Source organism: Phoenix dactylifera, unplaced genomic scaffold, assembly GCF_009389715.1.
Source record: "Phoenix dactylifera cultivar Barhee BC4 unplaced genomic scaffold, palm_55x_up_171113_PBpolish2nd_filt_p 001389F, whole genome shotgun sequence".
Lineage (NCBI taxonomy): Eukaryota > Viridiplantae > Streptophyta > Magnoliopsida > Arecales > Arecaceae > Phoenix > Phoenix dactylifera.
Genome location: NW_024068711.1, coordinates 39,519 through 60,825, shown reverse-complemented (window position 1 = coordinate 60,825; position 21,307 = coordinate 39,519). Strand labels below are relative to the sequence as shown.

The 21,307-nt window shown below is 38.9% G+C and overlaps 1 protein-coding gene and 1 pseudogene across 2 annotated transcripts in view; both read left to right on the top strand.

Annotated features, from left to right (window-relative positions):
* Positions 1-20,542, top strand: part of LOC103696637 (WD repeat-containing protein 48-like) — a 39,414-nt gene extending 18,872 nt beyond the window's left edge. The window contains exons 15-19 of one of the 2 annotated variants that reach the window (XM_039122178.1): positions 5,559-5,923; positions 15,453-15,550; positions 15,956-16,146; positions 18,409-18,530; positions 19,972-20,542. In XM_039122178.1, the coding sequence (XP_038978106.1) occupies positions 5,559-5,923; positions 15,453-15,550; positions 15,956-16,146; positions 18,409-18,507 (753 nt within the window). In that variant the 3' untranslated portion in view covers positions 18,508-18,530; positions 19,972-20,542. Of the gene's footprint in view, positions 1-5,558; positions 5,924-15,452; positions 15,652-15,955; positions 16,147-18,408; positions 18,531-19,971 lie in introns of those variants that run through there. The other variant, XM_039122177.1, reaches the window with a different exon arrangement.
* Positions 12,419-14,714, top strand: LOC120108547 (annotated as a pseudogene).
* Positions 20,543-21,307: the final 765 nt, after the last annotated feature.

Genomic DNA, 21,307 nt, shown 5'->3' with positions numbered 1-21,307 from the left:
AAAAATGATTAAATGATCAAGGATATGAAGAAAACATATTCCTGTTAAAATAACTTGCTAGGATACCTATTTTAAATATTTATAACCAGTTATATTAAATTAGAACATTTAAATGAGTTGGTCCAATGTGCTATATCTGTCAGGATGTACAACTATTCTCATTTTTGTAAGGATTTAATCCATGTTTGAAAAATCAGCCACTACGGCTTCTATAGTGGCTAGTATTATGGTTTTAGCCTAAAACCATTGTGGTAAGAATCATAGCGGTTCTATATATGAAAAAGCTGATATGTTGAGAGGTAACCCAGTATAGCAGCTACTATGCAACGAGTTCAAAGTGGGTTAGACTTGTTTCCGATTGCACCGATCCAACAATTAGTGAGCCTAAGAGGTACACAAGGAGGAGAGCTAGACCTAAAGATGGTATGGGTCTGGTATTAGAGGGCATAGTGACTGGCGACTGGTTCGGCTTGGTATGGGTCTGTACATGTTCTGGGGCATACCAAAAATAGCGTGGGAGGGGGAGAGGGAGAAAAGGAGAAAGGGAGGAAGAAAGAGGGGGGAAAGAAGGGGGAGGGGCACTCTAAACCCTAACCCTAATCCTAAGAGAGAGAGAGAGAGAGAGAGAGAGAGAGAGAGAGAGAGAGGGAAGAAGGGAGAGGGTCGAGGGCTTACTGGTGATGGCCGAGAGGGAGCGAGTCTACTTCCATCGAACAGTCGAATGGTTGCGAGCGGCAGTGGGCATATGCCCTCGAACACCAATCATCGCAACCCTCGAATGGTTGCAAGCAACGAAGGGACAAAATGCTTTTGAATGCTAGCGATCGCAACCCTTGAATGGGGGGAAGTGGTGGTGGAGAAACGTTTGATCATGAGAAGGGGGGGGGAGAGCAAGGCTTAAACCATCATAGGGGTGGGGTTGGGGGGGTTGAAAAACTGAATCGAGGGGTTGGGGAGGGTATTAATCGTGGTGAACCGGGAGTGGGGGGGGGCATTATAATCAAACCGCCTGACGTGGCTGAAGCGTTCCGACTAGCCATTTGTTCGGGATGGGTTGAACCATCCAGTTCAGGTTGGTTCAGCATATTATGGCTGGAGCTGCTAAATTTCCATAGTAAAAGAAACTAAAGAATCATTATATAAACATTGATAAAGTTGCATCATCAGAGTTAGGTGAAGAGGAGGAGAAAGAGGAGGCATATGTTGAGATGGATGACTTGGACAACTTTAGTTTTAATGCTCATGGCGCAAACGTTGAAGAAGTGGTAGATAATGATTAATCATTGAGATAATCAATTATCAATTTGTCATTTATTTTTATATGCACTCTAAAGGTGTTTATTATCTAATAATGATTATGTGTTTTTAGGTTGTAAATATATTATATGCTTATGGATATGTTATATGCTTGTAGACATCTTCTTTCTTGATTAATGTTATGTGATTCTGGATATCTTTATTTTATGGATTGTGTGATCATGGACATTTTTATCTTCCAACTGATGTTATTACATTGAGTGGATAATGATATTTGTCATTAGATTGTGAGCCTTTAAAATATATAGAATTTGACATGATTTTACGATATCAGGCGGATGATATATTATAGCTTTCTCCTTGATTTTTTTTTCCTTTTTTCTTCACATAACGTTTACCGGAAGTATTGATTTTTGATACTTAGCAAGAAAAAATATTGATATGTTTTAGCAGCCTGTGTAGGGTATGTAGCGCTCATCATCCATTAACCCCCTTTTCGCTATGTGCCCTCTATTCACTTTTTTAATACATTGGTTTAATGTAGTTTCTGTGTCTATGCGAGGCATTTCATTCTCAAGCACTACAAACTTAGCTAAGTTAGTTACACTTACTCCTTCATATGCTTCCAACTTTTTGGTTGTTACATCACCAAATCATCATTCTAACCTGTCCCTATCAACTTTGGAGTCTTGTTGTATTAGGTCTACTAATTGATCACTAAATTACCTCTTCTCCATCTCTGTGCTCTGTCGAGTAGACCAGAAATTTGGCCATCAAGCACTGCCAAACCACTTGAAAACAAATAGAACATTTTGTAACAGTAGCAGTTTAGTTTTGTGTCACAAAAGGAACCTTTCTGGTTACATATCCATTGTTATTTTTTTTTCCTACCATTGTTAGGATTGTTGGGGCCCTAAGTCTCCTCTGCAAATAAAGTTGTATTTGCTTTCATAAATTTTGGGATGTCTAGTGATATTGTGCTAAAGCGTGGTTCAGATCTTTTTGACCCTTTTGTCTTTGTTCATGTTGATCTCCCAATTTTGAAAGGATAAGGGGCTTGAATTCTATAAATATAACAAAATGCAGCACAAACTCTCATATAGGATTTGTTGATAGATGAGAAGGTTAAGATAGACACAAAACTTTGTGTTTGAAATTGTTGAACGGAGATTATATGGAACATTTATCTACCTGCCAGGTATTTCTTAATTCAATTCAAATATTTGATTGCGAAGATTAAAGAAAGATGCAAAATATTGTTGCTGGATGAAATGCCAATTGAGTATGGATAATTACGGGAAGTTGATTACTTTGGTTAATTATCTTACACATTTGATAAGAATCAGAAATATGCCAAATGACTAGAGAAGTATCATGGCCCCATCTATAAAAATAAATCAATGCACATCATTTTACCAACCATCAAAGGATATGTACTTATGATATTTTATTTATTAGCCACACCATGAAGTTATGGATTAGGGTAATAGAAAAAAATGGTTGAAACTCCGAAAAAAAATGAAATTTATGCTAGAAATGCCTACAATGGAGGTGATTTTCTTGTTTATATCAATAGAGAAAAAAGAAGTCAAAGAAAGGAAGAGAACCGAGACATGGTCTTCATCGACTTGTTGAGACATATGACACTATCATGACACTAGGTGTTGGAAGAAAGATGTTGATAAATGGTAGTCCTATATATTGACATGTATGTCGGGCTAGAGACAAGGATAAAAGTAGTTGTGGTAGGACTGCCTTGGCTGTGACACTTGCCAAGGTGGAAGGCAATGTCACAGAAAGTCTGCCTTGATAGCCTTCATTCTTCATCATCCTTGGATCTGTCAGGACAACCTACAGGTTTGGTGCCAGTGGGCAATACATGGTATCTGCTGAAAATCTCCTGGAAGTCTTCTCACCTTGTTGAACGAAAACAAATGATTCACCTGCATCCTCACAATTCTTTGACGGTGGTTCCTATCTAGTTATTGATGCTGGATTTCATAACATTGACATGCTCATCTAGCCCATTTTCAGCAGATGTTAGTCACAAGCAATCTCAAGACATGATTTTATATTACCATAATATCTGTTCCACATGCTAGCTGGTTGTCTTGATATTGAAAAGTAGGGATGTAAGCAAGGTTTGCTGTATTAGTCGGCACTAGTGCGTACGACTGTACCATACCATATTGGAATGCGGTATGGGGGGCATACCTACACTTGGTATGCCAAATCGGCCTCCGTACTGGCGTACTGACACTGTAATAAGATGGTATCGATATAGGGTCTGATACCAAGATGGCAAACTTTGGATGCTAGTGATTTGAGTCGACTGCGCTTTTAGGTGTTTGAACTCAGCTTAGTCTATTGAAAGGGGCATTCAAACTTGACTCAAGCTCTGTTATGAATATCTTAGCTTGGCTAGTTAGACACTTGAGTAAGCCTTGACCTTGAGTTCATCACAGCTATGAATATTCAGGCAGAATGCTTTTGTGGTTCGCCGCTCGAGCCAGTTGGTTTTCGAGTTAAACGCTGAGCTTGAGTATGAATTTTCATGCTTGGGTTGCTTGTCACTTGAACAGTTGAATATGTTCAATCTTGGCTTGTTAGCCACTTGAATAAGGTTGTTCTTGCGCTGATATTTTTGTTGTCCAGGGGTGTTTTGGGCTCCAACAATTTTTAAGCAAGATTTAAAGGTAGCTTGGGCTAGGCTTTTTACCATGCAACAAGCCTGAACAAGTCTATACCAGTCTGAGCTTGAGCTGTTCATGAATATCTCTGTCAATGAAGCCACTTGAGCCTTTTACTTCGCTTGTAACATATGAAACCACTCTCCACATAGAATTTCCATGCCAACCACGTTAGGAAACGTATAAATATATGCATATTACTTTCAGAAAATCATCAGAATGCCTAAGATGGAAAATTTTCATTTTGTATCATTAGATATAGGTAATGGGATAAAGTGCCACAGTGACTACTAGAGTAATTGGATTACATAAATAAGTCATACAGACATTCCATATAATTGATTATTGTTCTTAGGTTTCAACGATTACAATACTGCCTATTTAGCTCTTGCTATTAATATTGTCACTTAAACAATATTTAACACAAACATGGTATTTGATGACTTTTCAAATGATTGGTGATCCTAGGACACTTCAATTCTTAGGAATATTGAAGTGCTGACTCTTGGATAGTGGTCATGATGACATGACATTCCTTGGTACTCCCTCAATGCAGTAATGTGCTTCAGTTACCCCAAAGGTTGACACTAGCCACAAAATTTTTGAGTGCCTTGTCAAGCAGCACATTGATGCAAGTGCGTACACTTCATCTTTGTTGTGTGCCAAATAAGATTGAGGTTGAGTATTTGGACAACTAGAATTTTTGTTTTCCTATGATAAAGTAAAAAAGAAGTGAAAATGGTGTTTTGATTACCAATGGCTGGTCAGCTGAGCAGGTTTCCCATCTCACATTTTTATTTAGAGACCCGGGGTGGTCATTGGTTTTTGTTAGATACAATCAACTGTAACTATGTTGTTGCTCATGTTCTTCTTGATTATTTTGATAATCCGGGTGGTGCAGATGCTTGATGCCATTTATTTATTCAATATTTTATAGTATAATATTTTATCCAGATCCTATTTTGGAATCTTTTCCAGGAAATGCTGTATGAGAGAAAGGACAGCAGTGCTATAATCTTTACTTGTTAATAATGTTTTGGTGGAATGTTGAGTCCATCTTTTGGAAGATATTAAATTTTTGAGTGCCTTGTCAAGCAGCACATTGATGCAAGTGCGTACACTTCATCTTTGCTGTGTGCCAAAGAAGATTGAGGTTGAGTATTTGGACAACTAGAATTTTTGTTTTCCCATAATAGAGTAAAAAAAAAGAAAATGGTGTTTTGAGTACCAATGGCTGGTCAGCTGAGCAGGTTTCCCATCTCAGATTTTTGTTTAGAGACCTGGGGTGGTCATTGGTTTTTGTTAGATACAATCAACTGTAACTATGTTGTTGCTCATGTTCTTCTAGATTATCTTGATAATCTGGGTGGTGCAGATGCTTGATGCCATTTATTTATTCAATATTTTATAGTATAATATTTTATCCAGATCCTATTTTGGAATCTTTTCCAGGAAATGCTGTATAAGAGAAAGGACAGCAGAGCTATAATCTTTACTTGTTAATAATGTTTTGGTGGAATGCTGAGTTCATCTTTTTGGAAGATATTAAATTTATTCTTTTCTATGATTAATCAGTGATGAAGTTTTGAATTAATTTCATAATGTTTTCAGATTAATATAGGCCAAGAGACTCTTCGCGGTTTATTGGCTCACTGGTTGGCTAAGAGAAGGCAGAGGTCTGGATCACAGGTTTCATCTAATGGTGATGTTCCATTAGGGAAGGATGTCTCTGTTAGAAATCTCTCCTATTCAAGAGTTGAGGTTGACGATGGAGCTGAAAACCCTACTGCGATTGTGCTCCCTTCTTTTGAGTTTTCAACATCTTCGTCTCCTTCAATTATTACCGAGGGCTCCCATGGAGGTCCTTGGAGAAAGAAAATTACTGATTTAGATGGGACAGAAGATGAGAAGGATCTTCCATGGTGGTGTATAGATTGTGTCTTGAATAGTCGATTACCTCCAAGAGAAAATACAAAGTAATTCCTGACTCTTCTGCATTCATTTGCCTGCAACATCTTATTTATTTAGTTATTTTCCTTGCACATCCTTTCATAAGTTTATTCCCATGTTTGTACAAGCTCTAGTTGTCATATGTGATTTAATTTTCTTGATTTTTTATTGCAAGTATGAATGCAGAAGGCAGTGGACTTGTTTAACTAACAAATGGCAACAATTTAGAAAATTTAGTGGCAAAGAGATTTCAGAAAAAGCACCTTTGTATCATTTTAACACCTTGTTTTTGTTATTCTATTTATTTCAAATTGCATTTAGCATCATGAGCAAGTGGAGAGTGCGGAATACTTCTAAAATTTGATATACTAAGCATGTGATGATTTTTTAAGTGGCGTAAACATCCGTATTAAAACTTCTATTCCTCAAAAATAATTGGAAACTAAATAGTATTACTGTATCTATGTTCTAATAGCTTATTGTTCGAATCATAATAGTTTGGCTGACTGACACTTAGTAGCTTAGTAGACATCTCTGTCTGTTCAAATCATAATAGTGTTGCACAGAATGAATGCTTTTCTGTTTTTTCAAATCATTTTTAGTTCTTATCTTAGATTATTTTGTGTTTCTTGCATTCCATTCTGCTCTTTTGTGCTGTTTCATAGAAAAGGAAGGTATCACTCCTATAGTGTGTAACTTCCTGGGATATTTTGGATTATTATTATTTGTTATTAAAAGGTTGTAACTGCCATTGCTGATGTTCATAAATTTTGTCTTACTAATATTCTTAGATAACTACGAACATGAGGGGAACAATTTGAAAATTGTGAATGCTGAATGTATTCATATGTTTTGTTAGCTGTTGCTTTTCTATTTTATCAACATGAAAAGATGCTTAAAGATGTGGTCTTCATGGCATAGCTAACTGGTATGTTAAATATTTATGATGCCTTTATGTCATAGATGCAGAAAGTTTTCAAAAAGCATTTTCATTTATCAGGATTTCCAAGAACTAATGATGCTTGCAATATCGTGACATTAATGCTGGCCTGTTCCAACTGTGCCATGTTGTGACAGGCTGGTGCCGGCATTGGACATGCATGGGTGCCATGAAACCCTGTACTTAGGGTATTGACCTGTTCCAGCTTGTGCCCGCTCGTATCAAAAGTGTGACATAGTGAGCATGCTTGTTTAAAACATGACATCTTAAGGAATTTGTCTGCCGCCTATTTTCCTTTCTCAGTCAAGATTTTCATTGCATCTTCATTGCATTGTTTTGATTTGGTCTACATACTTCCAGTATGCAATTATTGTCTGATATAATTCTTTACTGTTACCTAATTTATATAAATGCTTAATATGCACAAAATAGTCTGGTGTGGTTATCAAATAGATTGCTTTTGTCCCTCTGATTTTAGGAGTGAAAAATCATAGTATGAAAGAGTTCAAGGTGACAATTGAATTGATTCAGAATGTAAACATCATAAATGCCTTTCTGAAAGTAGAAATTGGTTTGGACCTCATTTCTCTATGCAATGCCTTTTTTAGCCCTAGTTCACCTCCGCAAACTTGCTTACTCTTTCTTTCCTAGTCCTACGTGCATTACTTTCCTACCATTCTACACCTTTACTGAAACATTCTTCCTAGTTATTCCTGATTGATGTACTGATGTTTCCTAGCTTGAGGAGGAAGCATGCTCTAGACCAAGGTACGCCATACCATGTCGAACTGGGCGGTACAGGATGTACTATATCATAGTGGTTCGGTACTTGTATGCAGTACAGGGGGTGTACCAATATTCAGTATACCGAATTGGGCCCCATAGGCGTACCGACACTATAACAGGGTCGCACCGATAAAAGGCTTGGTACCGAGATGGCGTACCTTGTTCTAGACCGTTGTTTGAAAAATATAGCCCAATATTATGTATTGATATGTTCACAGTCAGGTGCTTAACATGATAAATCTATTAAAATATTTACATAAACAAAGATAAGGGAAGAGTTCTTTTACATTTTATAAATAGTATATTAGGAGCCTAGTTCTTCTTGTTGTATAGCAGGTTTGACATAATCCTTCTATTCAAAACATGCTGATGCAGCAACACACCCACATATCCGGACTTGTCAATTGGTTTTTTCTTAGTATGTCATACAAGAAATTATTGTTAATCATTCTAAAAGGCCTATGTTTTATCCTCCATAATTCAACATTCAACTTGATCATGGGTTCCTTTTTCTAACTTTTTTATTTCTTCTTTTAATTTTAGTTTGTTAATGGCTAGTCACCTGACATGGATGGAAATTATAATTTTCATTAGAAGTACGTCTAAGGGTCTCCTTGCCTTGTGTAATTTGAATTCAATGCTTCAGTTGTGATGGTAATGTTATTGGCAAGGTTCAATGGGAGGGATTTGAATGCTTTACCTATCCTGGGATAAACCTAGGTTTGCCCCCTAGTCTACTTTCTTATGCTCAATCCTCTAGGTGGTTCCCAGATGCGGCATGACCACCTTATATGTGCTCAAGAGACTTGACAGGCTTAGCTAGCTTTGGCAAGTTTTTCCTTTTGGTGTGTGTGTGTGTGTGTGTGTGTGTTGGTTTTGAGTTGTCCTTGTTGGGGAGGTGGAGGGCAGGGGTTATGTGGGCTAAGTTGGGATATTAGGGGGGTCTCCTTTGTCTGACTCACTAGTGCCTTGACACCTTAACAGTTTCAATTAAAAAATTCACTAATTTTGACTACTTATTTCCACCCTCTATATTGTTTATTTATCATTTTGGAGAGCTGCTTATCACGTTACATATATAATATTGAGCATTTTTTCAACTAACATCATTTTATAAAAATTATTAATCATAATCCTCCTACTTTTTGTTTTACTTTTAGTTTTTTTGTTATCCTGTTTTATAAACTTATTGATTTCTAATATTTTTTTGAATATTATCTAACTATTATGTGCCTTGACATCCACCTAAGCATCGTTCTCTTTTGCCTAAACATAGTACAATCCCATGGCCATCTATGTACATCGCTTGTTGTTTAGAACACTTATACCAACATGCATGCATGCTTTACATTCCAAATTCACCTACAAAAATGCATCTGGTCTTCATTCCTCCATCGCAATCCTCCAAGCTTTACTACTTTTATTCTTCACCTCTGCCTGCCTAAAGCTTCCCCTTATTATAACTGCTGTAGACATGTTTCTTGTCTTAGAGAGAGAGAAGCAAGACTTGTAGTTATTTTATTTTTTCGAGACTAGAATGATGTAAGTTAATATATATATATATATATATAGAGAGAGAGAGAGAGAGAAGCTTAGTTTGACTTGGTTTACACTCATCTCAACTCAGATATGGTCATGTCTCGATGTTGAGTGTTCCACATCGCTGTTCCGAGCCATTGGATTTGATCTACTACATATAAACTACTTACACACCAAAAACCATATGCTTTGAAGACCCTTAGCTTATGCATCAAGTGGTTGTGCTATTTAAACTGTCCAATTTTTTGATCACTTGATGCATAGGCTAGGGGTCTCCAAATCACTAGCCAAGTCAAGCGCTCTCTCTGTCTCTATATATAATGTGGCTGACAAGCCTGAGCGGAGTTTTTTCACAAAAATGTATAAGAATCTAATTTTCATTTATATGTGCAGCTTTGACACGGGTGCTTAAGGAGAGTTCTTTTCAAACGGAAGAGCCAAAAAAAAATTATCTATGGCAATTTTGACACGGGTGCTTAAGGAGAGTCCTTTTCAACTAATAGTGCCAAATTTTTTTTTTTTATGGAAATCTATTTTTGGTTTGTGCCTAAAAAAAGGGCAAATTTTGGAACGCCTATTTATGGCGTTTTTTACTTTGTCCCCAAGTTTAGGATGCTTTTGTTCATTTTTGGTTAATGATCTTTTTTCTTATGATGATTTTTTTTCTTCTCATGTTTAGGATTATTGATTGTAATTGCTTGAAAAGCATTCCAAAACATGCCTATATAAAGGCATGCACGATGTTTTATTTTCAGAGAATTAATTTCGAGTTTGAGTGAATTAAGGAATTAAGCATTTGGCTTGTTTTTCTTCTTTTGGGTGTTTTGTATCTCTAGGCTTTTCTTTGAGTGGTGAATGTGTTCTTGCTCTGTATCTCAGAAAGATTGTCTGTGAGTGGTGATCACTAGAACTCTGTATCCCTAGGATGGATTTGTTTGGGTGATGAGTTTTCTTTTCCATCAAACTCTGTATTCTTTGGGTGAATTCCTTTGAGTGGTGAGTTTTTTATCTATTCGTTCTTGTTCTTAGGGATTTTGAGTTTACCACTGTGCTCAAATTCCTAGTTGGAGTGTTCGTTGTCTTTTCCCTCTATTTTTTGGGCATTAGATTTAGTATCAGAGTGTCCCAGGTTGTCATGGCTACTCGAGGTCGTGGTTGGAGAGGGCAAAAAAGTTGAAGGACCAAACCGCGAGTGGGATCTTCGCGATGCTACGAATGAAGAATTGTGGAGAGAAGTGCAGCAACTTCAACAAAATTTGGCACGCCTTCAAACTTTGAGACATATTCCAAATCATGAATCAGAGGAAGAAGATTCACATGATGAGGAAGAAGAGACCAATCCTTTTCATCGTGATCATATCCCGACATCTAATCGTTTTCGAAGGAGTTTGCGAGTTTCAATGAGAGTTCGGCATCAAAGTTGATATTTTTGATTTTGACGGAAGGGTGCATCCTGATGAGTTCATTGATAGGTTACATAAGGTGAAGTGCGTCTTTGAATACAAAGATGTACTAGAAGATCGCAAGGTAAAAATTGAAGAAATATGCCTCTCGTTGGAGTATCTTAAGAAGCAGCAGGCACGTGAAGGAAAAGGCGAATTGTGATATGGGAAAAATGAGAAAGGTGCTAAAACAGAAATTTCTTTCAGTTAATTATAGGCAAGATGCTTTTCTCAAGTTTCATAATTTTAAAGCATAAAGATTTATCTATGGAAGATTATACTGCTGAGTTTGAGTATCTCATGTTGCGGTGTGATGTTGAGGAGCTTGAGGAGCAAACCATAGTCCGTTATCTTGGCAGATAACATGGTAAAATTAGTGATGCGGTACAATTGCAACTTTATTGGACTTTTAATGATGTGTGCAAGCGTGCAGCTAAGGTAGAGAAGCAATTGGAGGAGCCTCGTAGGGAGTTTTTCGCTCACTACAAGTTGTGACACTCCTTTTAATCAGAGGAGTGTCAGACCTTCCAAGGTTAATTCCACCAAGGTGTTCTTGTCGAAAATTCCTCCAAAAGTAGAAAGTCCAGCAGCTGGTTCTAATCATTCCCTACCTCCTACTGGTCGTCGATGCTTCAAATGCTAAGGCATAGGCGATATTGCATCTGATTGTCCTAACCAAGGTGTGCCGAACCGGTACTGGTCAGCGTACCAGTCGGCTACCGGGCTGGTTCGGTATGGGTTCGGATCGAATCGAACCGGTACCTTGGTTTGCTCGGCCACAGTGCACCACAACACGCCCGCGCGTGCCATAAAGGCCACGGTGCGTCCGCGCTGTGGCTGCTCCGCATGGCCAAAAAGCCACAGCGCGGAGCACTGTGGTCAAATCAGGCCACAACACAGAGCGTTGTGGCTGCTCCGCGTGGCCAAAAAGTGACAACATCGAGCATTGTGGCCACTCCGAGTGGCCCAAAAGCCACAGCACATCCGCGATGCAGTCAAATCAGGCCACAACATGGAGTTCTGTGGCCGCTCCGTGTGTTCAAAAAGCCATAGCGTAGAGCGCTGTGGTTAAATCCGCCACAACGCGTGCGCTGTGGAAAAAAATGGGTACAAACCGACCGGGTACCGGCAGTTTCGGGCCGGTATGTCTCAAAGTACTTGGGCCCGGTTCCGGGTCGCGTTACAGACCGGTTTTCGGGCTTCATAAGGCCGGAACCCCGTTTTTCCACCGCCTGAATCGTTACCAGTCAGAAACTGGGACCCGGTTCGGTACGGGCTGAACTGTGCTGGGTACGCGGCCGGTTCAATATTCCTTTCGGTCCTAAACCGGTAAAATTATCTCTTGTGGAGGAAGAAGGTGAAAAAGCCGGGGAGAAAAGATTTGGGTTTGAGGCCAACTTTATCAATGAGGAGGTAGAAGAAGAGGAAGCTGGTTCCTATGCTAATTTAAGGGACATCTCTGATGGTTTGTAGGAGCTTGAGAGTTAGCACATGTAGGAAGATGATGAGTTGGCCTTCGCAACATCTTCCATGCCACGATGTACTTCTCATTGGCAAAGCGTGTGGACGTGCACATTGACGGGGGGAGCATTGTGAGATGGTCATTGCAGCAACAATGGTGGAGGAAATTGAAGCTCAAAATGGAAGATCATCCTCAACCATACAAGCTTTCTTGGCTTCGCAGGGGAATGAGGATCACTCTTCAAAACTTTCCTGCCAAAATGAAAATGTGTGGTAGAAGCCCAAAGCAGCTCTAAATATGAGCAAGGCAACTTTCAGATGGCATCCAAAAGAAGCATGTAGACCTATCATTGATGAAGCCTCCTACATTCTATCCAAGTGAAGATACACTTGGAGTTCGAAGATACCACTTGGAGTTCAAAGATACACTTGGATACATTGCAAAAATACGACTGAAAGCAGAACAATATGGTATATGCTGCATATACCCACCCCCTTCTTGGACAATGCCTTGCCCGCTTCGAGAGAACTTTTGGGAAACATGCAAAGTTTACTACACGAGTACAGCTAGTTAACCAAGCATCAAAATAGAGAGCCAACAAAATTTTTTTTTGGAACTGTTATCATAAGAGAAGAAAGAGAAGTGGTTGAGATTTTGGAATGACTCGTAGAATGCAATAGCTTAAATGGTTGTGATGCCAGATGGACTGTGTTGGATCAGATACTGATGAAAAAGTTTGGTTTTCAATCTGGTTTAGACTTTACTCTTGAAACCTTCCAGATATATGCTGATGAATTCAGAAGGGCATTACTTTGGGATGAAAGATGCTAATGAAAATGTGATTTCCAGTAGCGAGGATCATGAGAAGAGTTGGCAACCCTCGGTGGAGGAAATTGAAGGATAATATTGGTGGATAGTTGAGGAACCAACTGAAGAAGTTGAGGTGCATTATGGTGCTGATTTGGATACTGGCACATTGGCAGTGGATTTCCTAAAGCACCATCTTCACCTAAAAATGACTCAGATCCATGCGAGCTATCAGGTTGGAACTTAAATAATTTGCCACGACTTTCCGGTTCTTTTCTGTCATTTGAAAGAGAAGATATCTCTGGGGTATTAGTCCCATGGCTTTATGTAGGAATGTGCTTTTCATCGTTTTGTTGGCATGTGGAAGACCATCACCTTTACTCTCTGAATTATATGCATTTTGGTGATCCAAAAGTATGGCATGGAGTTCCTGGCAGAGAGGCTGTGAAATTGGAGGATGCAATGAGAAAGCATTTACCTAAGTTGTTTGAAGAACAACCTGATCTGCTACATGAATTGGTTACACAATTGTCTCCTGTCCTTAAATCCGAGATAGTGCCTGTTTACCGTGCCATTCAGAATTCTGGGGAGTTTATTCTTAAATTTCCAAGAGCATATCATTCTGGTTTCAATTGTGGCTTCAATTGTGCAGAAGCAGTAAATGTTGCTCCTGTGGGTTGGCTGCGACATGGGCAATGTGCTGTCAAGCTCTACAATGAGCAACATCGTAAAACATCCTTATTCCACGACAAGTTACTACTTGCTGCTGCACAGGAAGCTGTTAGAGAGCTTTGGCAGCAGTTTGTATTGCAAAGGAATGACTTGGGAATCTTAAGACGGCAAAGTGTTTGTGGAAAGAATGGAGTACTTATTGAAGCCATTAAGGTGCGAGTCGGGATGGAACAGAAAAGAAGGGAATCTCTTTGTAGTATATCAAAAGCTAGAAAAATGGACAAGGACTTTGAGTCATCGAGTGCGAGAGAATGCTTACAAGCAGGGTATGCCGTACCGGCCGGTATGGGCCGGTATGAACCGGTCCGGGCTGGAACCGGTAACGGATCAGCATGGGATCCGGTACCGGGAGCTTTTTATTTGAAAAACCAGCCGGTACGACTATCGTACCGGTAGGGGACCGGTACGGACCGATACAGGACCGATATGTACCAGTTCGAGACGCCACCGGTACGCCGACCGGTACCGGTATGGCAGGACCTTGCTTACAAGGTTGAACTCTTAGAAGATTATGGTGTTCAGCTACATTCAATGTATCTGACTTGCCCCTTATCATGGAGATGAAGATAAAGCTGGTCTAGACTCGAGGACGAGTCTTTTTCAATCGGGGGAGCATGACATGGGTGCTTAGGAGAGTCCCTTTCAAATGGGAGAGCCAAAAAGGAATTTTGTCTAAGGTGATTTTGACACGGGTGCTTAAGAAGAGTCCTTTCAATCGAGGGAGCCAAAAAGAATTTTTTTAATGGCAATTTATTTTTGGTTTATGCCTAAAAAAAGGCAAATTTTGGAATGCCTATTTATGGTGTTTTTTTTTTCCAAGTTTAGGATGTTTTTCCTCACATTTGTGGTTATGGTCTTTTTTCTTGTGGTGTATTTTCTTTTTCTCACGTTTAGGATTATTGATTGTAATTGCTTGAAAAGCATTCCAAACATGCCTATATAAAGGCACGCCCTATGTTTTGTTTTTAGAGAATTAATTTTGAGTTTGAGTGAATTAAGAAATTAAGCCTTTGGCTTATTGTTCTTCTTTTGGGTGTTCTGTATCTCTGCGCATTTTTTTGAGTGGGTGAGCGTGTTCTTGCTCTGCATCTCAGGGAGATTGTCTGTGAGTGATGATTACCAGAATTTTGTATCTCTAGGTTGGATTTTTTTGGATCGTGAGTTTTCTTTTCCGTCAAACTCTGTATCCCTTGGTTGGATTCCTTTGGGTGGTGAGTTTTGATCTATTCATTGTTCTTGTTCTTGGGGATTTTGAGTTTACCACTATTCTCAAATTCTTAATTGGTGTTGGAGTGTTCGTTGTTGTCTTTACCTCTATTTTTCCGGCATCAAGCTTGATCTATCTCATCCTTTTATATCATCATGTTATATCCAATTTCAGTTTCCTTAATCTAGGATGCACTTAATTCAATTATTAGACATTCTACAGGATGGATATCTTACAACATGTTGCGAAGATAGATATAAGCTTTTCAGAAAAATATAAAGGAACCTTCCTTTTGTAAACCACATTTCTAGCTCTATAGTTTCTAGTTAGTTCCTTAGTCCAGTATGCACTTATTTTAGTTATTAAGTGGTACTGTTTGGCTTCAGCCTCCATGATTCTACATCCTAGGCTGCTGCTTTCTTTTTAACTTTTTGGTCTCACTTGAGATTTTTTGGTTATGACTCTGCTTTACATTGTTGAGGATAATGATAGTAATCTTCATTAAAGGTATCATCCAATTACCAAGAACAACAAATAAAAAGAAAGGTTACATTGAACTGTTTTTGCCAGTGTTATCTTGACCGACTCTTCAGTAATCTTGACAATGTTATCAGCTTCATGCTGTTTCTCTCCACTGCAGGTGTAGCTTTTATTTGCAACCTTGTGAGGGTTCAAATGTGCAAATCCACACGCAGGGGAAATTGAGTGCTCCGCGGATATTGCGCATACACAAAGTAAGTACCAGTTGGTTTTCTTGGTTGTTAACACCGATGTTGACTACAATTCTCATAAGATCTGTTGCCCAAGTTATTTATCCATTGTAATTTCCTAATGCAAACTTGTTTGGAAAAATTATTTGTTGAGACTGGAGTATATAAACTTGTTCAATCAAGAATTAGAATTTCTTTGCAATAGTTCATAGTGGATTTAAAAGCATTTGTAATTCTTGTGTTTGTTTCACACATACTATCAGCTTCTCATTGTTGTAAAATTTGAAAATATGTTTAATGTAATCTTAATTTCTTTTTCCCCTTCTATGAGAATCCCCTTTCCCCCCACTTTCCAATATGTTTATTTTGCATATTAACTTCCTGTGCATTGCTTAGTTTTGTAATTGACAGGTGCCTTTTCTTTACTCTATAGGTGGTAACTATGTGATCGAGAAAATGGTTCTTGACAAACCAATTGATGGTGGTAGCTCTGATGGATCATTTGGCTTGGGATTGAGTTCTGGACTATCACAGCATTCATCAACTGTAGATGGCTCCTTACGGGCAGGGATAAAGCCACGGCAAAAGCTAAAACCATCTGTAGAGATCTTGTGCAATAATCAGGCAAGTCAATGAAACTGTCCAGAATGAAATCTTGAAGGCTTCCTTTTCTCTTCTATAACTGAACGTCATGAGATTATTTGCTGCAAACATGATAGTAATTGGCTTCTTGAGGTTTCTCTATTTTAAAATTGAACTGTGAGATGGCCATGAGCATGATGCTTATTATTTTTTCGGTAAACAGCACCATAAATAGGATGCATAACTCCAGCCGAATCTGGATATGTATCAGAATTGGGTTGAATATGGATAAGAACTCAAGTGCCAAACCCAGATTCAGAAACAGATCGGATCAGAGGCCTTGTAGAATTCCTGGATTCAGATGCACAACTAAATCTAAGGGTCTTTCCTGGTCTAGATCTGGATATCTTATTGAGAACATAGTTTTATGGAATATTAAATAACAAAACAATCTATATGTCTTGCCCGATCTCGGCCTTTCCTCTTCTGCATCTCAACTTCTTCCCTCTGCCGTAGGTTCCATGCTTATCATCTCCTACCTCCACCCACAGCCTCTATCTGTGGCCTCCGCCCATGCTTTTCTCCGACCTTAATCTAAAGGTCCGAACGCTTAGCTTTGCTTCCACCTTGACCTTGATCAGCAGGAGAGTGATTCCTTCCTCTCTCCTGTCCTTTCTGTCTATCCCTTGCCACCCGTGAGGATGAAGGTCTGGAAAAAGGATTACAACAGTAAAATGCTGTTACCAAAAGAGCACTGGTGTTATATTAATGCGAAGGGAGAGGGTTTTTGACTTGAAGTAGGTTTTTAGCAATAGCATTACCAGTATTATTAAATTATTTATAAGAGAACTTTTGGTAGTGTGCAAAGACAAGAAAATTATTTGTAAGAGAATCATTGGAAAGCGGATGCTAGATTTTTTTGGCTTGAAATGAGGGGTCGGGGTCTGAAAGTTTTGTAAGAGGATCAGAATGAAGGGAACTCAAGATGGAGAACTTAGGCACAAAACTCGTCATTTGCATGAAGTTGATGTGTGTGGCCTTGATTGTTTTTGACTTTTTAGAGATTTTTTAAATACTGTCGTGGATAAGTTGATACAGCAAGTTATGTTCTTAGAAGTGCAATTTTTAGTATGTGAAGGATTCAATGCTATGTAACGTGTTTGACTTGTTTTTAAGAGTCAAATAGATGTAATTTTTGCTCTGGAACAATGCTACAGACTCTTAGTCGAGTGTTTCGATTGAAAGAGATCTCCTTACACCTCTATATGGCTGTTCGAAAGCAGGTAGAGATTTTCATGAAAGTTCCAGGGATGAGATCAATGCATGAGAGAATTGGGATTACATTGGTGAAAATTTTAATTTTGCCCTCTGTTCACAAATGTATTCAGTTTTCAACTTTTATGGGAATCTATAACTTTGGCATATCTTGATTCCTGATGAAGAATCTACCATTGATGCAAATATAATGACACTAGCAAGATGATACTACTCAGGTTGCTGTTTGCTGTTCACAATTAACAATAGCCTACTTCCATACGTGTGTAACTAGTATATGAATCATATCTGCATTTATTTGATGGAATATGGACATGACTGATATTCAATTCATTGGTACCATAACCATATCTGTTTCTCACATATAAAAATATGACTGCTATGTGATTTTATATCTGTATTGGATCCATTTTTGGCTCTAATTGAACTCCTTAAGTGCTTCTGCTACCGATGTTTGCAGGACCTATAGTTTGCTCTGTTCTGTGTTGACTTTTTTTTCACCCTTCATTCATTTTTCATTTCACATGTTTGATTTCTATTTTATATTATGATTATATTGTTAATGTTGAGTTAGCATAAGGAATCATAAGCATTACTATATCATGTTTTATGTATCATTATCTGTTGAGGCATTTGGAGAACACACCCACAATAGTTTGTTCTTTTAACGTTGGGAATTTTGGGATATGGCTTTGAAGTTCGTTGATCATTCATTCTTCAAAAGCTAGAACATAAACATGCTGCAGATTATGGTCTGAATTGGTTTTGTGAATTGGGGCTTACCCCAATGGTTACATCCAGAGGTTCTGGGTTTTCTTCTTGGGTAGTCTTTTCCTAAAATTCTGGACCTGGGTAATTAAGTGCAGGTGGTCTCCCTCCCTTTCTCTCAAATATCTGTTGTGAAGGTGCAGGTTTAAATTCTCTTCTAAAATTAGTGCAGTTTTAAATTCTCTGTTCGCTGTCATAGTTTTTTATTTTTTATTTTTTCTGGTTTCGCCTCTAGTTCTAATGCAGTTCCATGTGATGCAGGTCTTGTCACCAGAAATGAGTTTGGCCACGGTTAGAGCTTACATATGGAAGAAGCCTGAAGATTTGGTGCTCAATTACAGAGTGGTGCAGGCCAGATGATTACGGACATCCGTTTCAGAAAGGTTAGCGCCTTTCAAATCTGCTGTCATTGTTGTCAAAGCCAGTTTGGCTAACAATGTCTTATCCATTTGATGTTTCCCCTACGAGTGGCAAAGTGTGGAGAAAACGTGGAAAGAGGTAGTTAGAAATGAGGTGGGAGGCCAGAGATCCCAGTCTTCTAAGATTTTTCATGATTCTTTAAATCAACATTTTAGCCATAATACGTAAGGTTGCATATGGGTCAGGTTGACCCGTGACCTGACCCAATGCGACCCGACAAGGTTAGAGCCGACCCAACTTGTTCTTTAATACCTGTGGGATCGGGTCAGATTTAAATATTAGACCAGTTCCGTATTTTGGGTCAGTTCTGGATTTGATAAAAACTAGATCTGACCTAACCCAACCCATTATTGAAGATCCGTGTGGCTGGGCCAAGTTCAAATATTAGACCCATTCTGTATTTCGGTTTGGGTCTGGATATAAGCTTTGACCTGACCTGATGCAACCTGAATTACCCCGATGAAAGTATTCCAAGTCATTTTTTTTCTTTGAAGAGATAAGTGCTTAAACTAATTTCACTACATTAAGAAAGGCTAGCCGTTGAGGTTATTAACCTCTTGAAGTAGATGGAAATTCTAAGTAAATATTAGTTTATGAAGTTTTGATCATGTTAGCAAACAATTTTGTGGCTGTCAAGATAATATGATTGAGAAGCACAAAATCTTCTTCATGAAATATTTTGGTGGGTTTACGTCATACATAACCCTGTCCCGTTCCGAACGAGTTGTTGAGTTAAAAATATTTTCCATGGATTTGACCCGACCCGACCTGATTATCTATTCATTGGGTCTAGGTCTGGGTCCAATATCAAGACCCGTACATGAAACCTTGTTGGGTCAAAGTCAAGCATATCTCAGTCTGACCCAACCCGTTTGCAACCCTAATAATATGGTAACCAAAAACCTTGGTTTGGGGAACAATCGCCTTCATCAATAACTTCCGACCTCTCTTCCTTCGTTTGCTTGGCAATTGTTGTGTGCACAAGAAATATTTCATGAACATGGTGATAAGGTATCCAAACAAGAAATATTTCATGAACGTGGTGATGAGGTATCCGAACATGTCCCAGATTGGTGAATTAGACATGGTCTTTCCTGCCATTCGCATGGTGCTGCATGATACATACCATGCCAGCATTACTGGCACATGGTATTGGCAGGGTATTAGTTGCATGCCAATACTTGGCATGCTGTGATGCCAGTGTGTATGTGGCAACCAATGGCATGGCTCGGCATGGTATGCGCCCTTGCAAATGCAAGGTTAGCACACCACCAGTACATGGTCTATCGATCCTGGAATCACATGGTTTTTAAATCATATGTTATCAGGAAGTCCATGCCTTGCTGCCTAACTTCTTTTTACACCTGACATTCTTGATATTGCTCTTATTTGCTGTTTGTGTAGTTGCTTGTGGAGCTAGGGATGTCCAGCTAGCAATGGAGAACCTGCTGCTTGAATGTATCATACCTAGTATAATCATCCTTCAGTGTGCTTGCTGGTTGCAACCAAACTGATTTTTTATGTAAATATTGTAAAGCCCTTGGATGAAGCTTATTATTCTTTACTAATTATAATTGCAATTCTGACATTCTAGTAATAGGCTTGGTTGCTGGCCTTCGCCTGTGGAAAATCTTAGAAGCCGAACAACCCGGAAGCTTCAATCATGGAGGGACCGGAGCACTGTGAGTGAACAAGGGTATGGGTTGACAACAAATTGTTCAAATCTCTTAATAGAGACTAGCGATGATGTCGAAAGTTACCTAGTTGTGAACGAAGGTTTCAAAACAGGCAGATGATGTATGTAATTCCTTTGTAATAAATAGCTCTTAAATGCTTCTTGTGTTTCCAAGCTTGTAAAGTTGCAAAAGAATTTTGATGAGGTTAGTCTTACTTTGGGGTGCTCCATAGTGCTCTTTTGTATAAATTCAGGCTGTACATCTTGAGATACTTTCTTTTACACGGTTTGCCTTTGAGATGCACTCCCTCTTACCATTGGATTGCTTTATGGTGGACCGTCTCGTCTAGTCTATTGGACTGAGCTCAGTTTTATTTACTAATGTAGACCATACAAAGTTTTTATTCTTTGTAACAGAGGGGTTTAGTGTTCCAATACATGCTTGGGAAGAGAATATGTGATTGGCCATTTTGATAGGTCTTGCTACTACCAATTTGTGATCTAGCCAACTTGGGTCTTCGTATCGTTATTCTAACAATTCCACTGGATGCAACAACTTATAAGGTATCTAACTATAATTGGATGGAAGATCTATCATACTCTTCCTTAAGTTGGAGTCCTGAGATTTTCTAAAAGTATAGGACATCTAGCTTTTCTTTCCCTAAAGTCATTAAAGCACGCCCAATAACCTAAGTACTAAAAAGGTAGATAGAGTTCTCACATATTCAAAATGCGCAATCCATCGATTGCTTCTTCCTCACACCATTGTCATTCACTTGTACGCAAGCAGTTGGAAATGGAACATCGGCATGGTAATGGAGGGGAATGGTGGATGATGCCTGCATGTTTCCATCCTATCCTTAAAGCAGTTTTCTTTGAACTACTATTCCTTGTCATATAATGACACTGAATTTTTCTATGTATGAACCGATAGTCGCTGTTCCTTGTAGAGGTACTTTGGGTTCTGATTCCCCCTCCCTGCCCCGAGCGAAGGACTTGGGTTGTATCCATCATGCAAAAGGATTTCTCTTCTTCTCGCGGATCCACCATTGGATCATCCACTGG